The following is a 4,833-nucleotide window of genomic DNA, read 5'->3' as shown; positions in this document are numbered from 1 at the left end:
AACCCAATTATAGCCCAAGAATATGGAGAAAGGGGAGAGGGAGGGGAGGGGAGGATGGGTGGAGGAAGAGTAGTTGGTGGGACCACACCTAGGGTGCATCTTACAAAGGTATATGTGAAATTTACTAGGTGTAGAATACAAATGTCTTAACACAATAACTAAGAAAATACCGTGAAGGCTATGTTGACCAGTTTGATGAAAGCATTTCAGATTGGGTGTAAAACCAGCACATTGTACCCCATGATTGCATTAATGTACACAGCTATTATTTAATAATAAATAAATAAATAAATAAAGTTAAAAAAAACTAAGTAAAAAAAATTTAAAGCATTTGTTAGTTGAGAAACATAAAATGCCTCTTGTAAAAAAATGTAATAATAACATTTAATCACTACCTGATATTTATATATTTATATATTTATTTTTCTCTTGCCTACTATAACAAATTATTTGAAATTATTATTTGTTTTGTTCAATACAGTATGATCAGCATCTAGAATAGTGGTCTCAACCTTCCTAATGATGTGGCCCTTTAATACAGTTCCTGTGGGTCGTGCCCCACAGGTTGAGAACCACTGATCTAGAAAAATGCCTGGTTCTTAGCAGACTCTCAAGAAATATTCTTTTAATGAATAAATAAATGTATGGAAAAATAATAAAGTAAGGTCAATATAGTTGACCCTTGAACAAACATGGCTTTGAACTGCTAAGTTCACATATATGTGAATATTTTCCTTCCTCTGCCATTCCTGAGACAGCAAGACTGAAACTAGGCCCAACAGAGTTAAAATGATCTAGCAACCAGTAAACTTTCTTAAGTGCCATAGCAAAAAGAAAACAGTTTATTACAATCCCATTGCAACAAATAGACTGATAGGCTAAGACTGATTAGGATCCATACAGCTGGCTGGGGCTAGGCAGAATAGACTTACTCACTGATAAGTGACTTTTTGACATCAGAGGGCTAAAAACTCCACCCTCAGATCATGCTAACATTGACATTTTCTGAATATGTGACCTATGAAGAAGCATGTAGGGTCAAAAACAACCCTTTCCTTCTAGCCAATCATTCTCCAGTCCTGAAATCCTGCTTTTTCAAACTCTCACCCTTAAATCTACAGCTACACAGGAAGTATAGGGAAACAGATTTGAACCTGACTCCCATCTTCCTATTTCACTGCCTGGCAATAAAATTTTCTCACTGCAAAAACCCAGTGCTTTGGCATTTGGCTTTCCATTGGGCAAATGAACCCAATTAGGTTCAGGAACAAGACCAACTCTTCTTCCTCGTTCTACTGCATGAAAGCAGAAGACCTTTATTATGATCCACTTCCATTTAATGCACAGTAAATATATTTTATCTTTGTTCCTTAGCATTTTCTTTTCTCTAGCTTACTTTATTATAAGAATATAGCTATCATGTATATATGTATAAATAAACATAATAATATGTGTTAATTGACCATTTTCATTATTGGTAAGGCTTCCAGTCAGCAGTGGGTTACTAGCACTTAAATTTGGGGGGGGGGTTGAAAAGTTATACTCAGGTTTTCCACGGCATGAGGGTCAGCATCCCCAAACCCCATTCTGTTCAAGGGTCAACTTGACTATAAAATATTTTTACAATATTTATCGAAAAAGGTTAAAATTAAGAGTTTTAATACTTAAATAAGATTCATTTATCTAAAAAATTGTTATGAAATACCATATTTTCCCTGTTATTTCCCATGACTGTGGCATTACTAAGTAGAACCCAGATGTTACCCAGGCAATTTTCAACAGGATTAGACTACAAAGAACTGGTTTCATTTTCTTTCATCTCACCGGAAATTGTAAAATATCTTAAACTTCCGTAATAAATAGTAAAATCTTCTTTCTGATAGCCATTCTGGAACAGGTACAAGTTCTACTTCCTCTGTATCATCACCTATTTTAATAACCTACAAATATAAAGCAAAAAAGTATGATTTTATTTCTTTTAAAAATATGTACTATTTTCAAGAAACTAAAAAAGCCTATATTTGACTCATAATTTCTTGCCTTCATAATGAAGCTTTTTCTACATCTGAAACCCTCAACCACTTTACCTATACTCAAATTTGTTTCCCTTAAACATACTGTTTCTATACTTGCCATTTTCTAATGCTATTTCTTGCACTCCCACAAAGAGAAGATAAGAAAAACCTCCTCCTCATCCTGAGATATTTTCACAAATACCTGCTGAAATTTTGTCTCATAATTTCCACATTTTCTATAAAAGTAATGTTTATGAACATAATTTTAGCTACATTTCTGTATACTTTTATAGAAAGTACTTCTGTATACTTTTATAGAAAGTAACAGATTATATGTACGGATTGTAAAGGGCTTGAAAGTCCAAGGTGGCTTATAATCCCACTACCAAATCCCTTACTTTGACATTCAAAAAATACATGCCTTTCCTCAAAGAATTCTCTCTTCCCTCAAATTCCTCTCCCTCATCCAAATGTTAACATTTTAAAAACATTTCTACTAGAGATAAAAGTATGCCTATATCAGCACATATGTGTCTATTTGTATGTTTTATTTATAGAGCAGTTGTCCTTCCTTTCTTATGTGATATTGCACATTAGAAACATTTCCACATCTGCACATACAGAACTACTTCATACAGATGTGTTTTTTTCCCAGGCACACTTAAGAGTTTATTATAGTTGGGAGGCCCGGAAAGCAGAGAAAGGCAGATAGACATTAAAAAAAAAAAAATGGTCAAAACAAGAATTGAGTAATTTATTTCAACTTGTGATAAATATCAAAGAGCTATATAAAAGTATAATAGGAGAATTTCTACACTTTACAGTGAAGTTTCTGACAAATGTGCTAATGAAGATCATCCTTTTCTTTATTATTATGATTCCTATTATGCCAGCAAATGCCCTTTCTTTAAAAAAAAAGTATACCAAATATTAATAAAGTATTTGAGACGTGAAAAAATTCTTAAAATTGAATCCTCAAACCTAAATTTCTACAAAGAAAAAGTCACAAGCAAGGAACAAACAGAAAAAAAAAAAGAAAGAAAAGAAAAAATGTCACTATTCAATAGCTTTTTCAAGGAGAAATCTTATACCCAAATTCTTCCTCAAATGACCAGGTATCTCTGAAATAGATTAATTTATGCAATTAAGATATAAATTGGATAATATTTTTCTATTATAATTCCAAAAGCTGATATTACCTTTGATATAAATGAAGCAGTAGTAATCCAATATTCTTTACAACGTTTAGCTTTATGGGGAGAGACTACCTGAAGATCATATGGATTGTAAAGGGCTTTAGAATTATTCCGAGGAAGGCAATATACAAATTCTCCATCATCTTTCAGACATTTCTGAGATTAAACAATTTTAATTAGACTAAATTAACTATTAAAATGGCTAAAAAGATTACTGATAAATTAAAATAATTTTAATATAGATTAAAAATAAGAACAACATCATTAAGGAAGGCTAATACCAAAATGTGTCTATAATCAAAATTTAACAAGATCTTATGGAAGATTTAATATATTCAAATATATAACATGATGTGGTAATAAAAAATTCAGAAAAATTTACCTGTATGTTTACTAACACTTACTAGTAAGCATTGGCTAACCCAAAAAACTTGACAACACACCTTTTACATATATGCCACCTTCCAGTAAATTTGTCTGCCAAAACCAGAAACCTTTTGGGCATATCAAATTTATTTATTTTGACAATGATGGTGGTAATAATAGGTAATATTTGTTAAATAAACAAAAATATTTAATATTTGGTTCACATACATTATCTTTATAATCATAAGTTTAAACTCTTAAATTTATAAGAACTAAGGTTTGATCTTCTTAATCTCATTGAACAGATACAGAAATTAATATTTTGATAATTAGGGAAGTAAAAAAATTCAGGACATAGCAAAGTAGGTATTTGAAACCAAGTGTGATTCCCATGTTCTGTGCTATTGAAATAAACAGTAGTGCCTCTCCTACACTTACTTGGCATTATTGAGAAAATTTTTAGAGTTAAAAGTTTCTTGAAGCTTTTATTGATAAGCACTATTCTAAAATCATAAGGAAGTTTAAGTTTTTTCTGGATAATTTTATTTGTTAAGAAGCATTTGATATTTACTGTAGTTTTATATTTGGATACAGTTCTAAAGTGTTTTAAATTTTGTCTTCCTTGATGATTATTTGTTTCTTCACAATTTTTTTAGCTGTTTTACTTTCTTATTTTGGCTTCTGATATAATCTATGTGAAGAAACCTTCAAAAACATGTTTAAAAACTGCAAATAGTAAGAAACGACCCCTGAGTGATGATTTGCACACTCAGCTTTGTTATAGTTATCTGGCCGCTTGACTCATTTTTGTTCTACATTACCTTTCAAAATGTAAAGTTGCTAGGAAACAATGCAGATGCAAATATTCTGAATGGATCATATGTGTAATTGAAAATTCAATTACAGAAGCATAAAAATAATATGTTCCAATTATGTTTTAATTTAAAAATAAGTGTTTTTTCATATTCTCAATCCTTTCTTCACATACAAATGAAACATACTGTATTTGAGTCCAAGGAACCCATGTACATGTCTGTTTTGTTGTTTTTTAACTACTATGCCCCACTACTTGTCAGGTACAATAACACATGTTTTATCTCATTTAATCCTCACACTTCTCTTTTTAGTTCTCTAAGTGTTCTCCAGATTTCTTGCCATTTGATACTACAATTCCACTATTAGGTATATACCCAGAAGATAAAAAATCACATTACAATAAAGATGTTTGTATCAGAATGTTTACTGCAGCACAATTC

General features: G+C 31.1%; 1 protein-coding gene across 1 annotated transcript in view; it reads right to left on the bottom strand.

Annotated features, from left to right (window-relative positions):
• Positions 1-4,833, bottom strand: part of DNAH14 (dynein axonemal heavy chain 14) — a 554,037-nt gene that overhangs the window by 516,434 nt on the left and 32,770 nt on the right. The window contains exons 5-6 of the mRNA XM_003791010.1: positions 3,215-3,367; positions 1,825-1,940 (exon numbers count right to left, since the gene is read on the bottom strand). Coding sequence (XP_003791058.1) covers positions 1,825-1,940; positions 3,215-3,367 — 269 coding nt within the window. The remainder of the gene's footprint in view (positions 1-1,824; positions 1,941-3,214; positions 3,368-4,833) is intronic.

Source organism: Otolemur garnettii, unplaced genomic scaffold (assembly GCF_000181295.1).
Source record: "Otolemur garnettii isolate 467f Iridium unplaced genomic scaffold, OtoGar3 scaffold00045, whole genome shotgun sequence".
Lineage (NCBI taxonomy): Eukaryota > Metazoa > Chordata > Mammalia > Primates > Galagidae > Otolemur > Otolemur garnettii.
The sequence above is the reverse complement of the archived record's forward strand: the minus strand, read 5'-3'. Positions and strand labels throughout refer to the sequence as shown.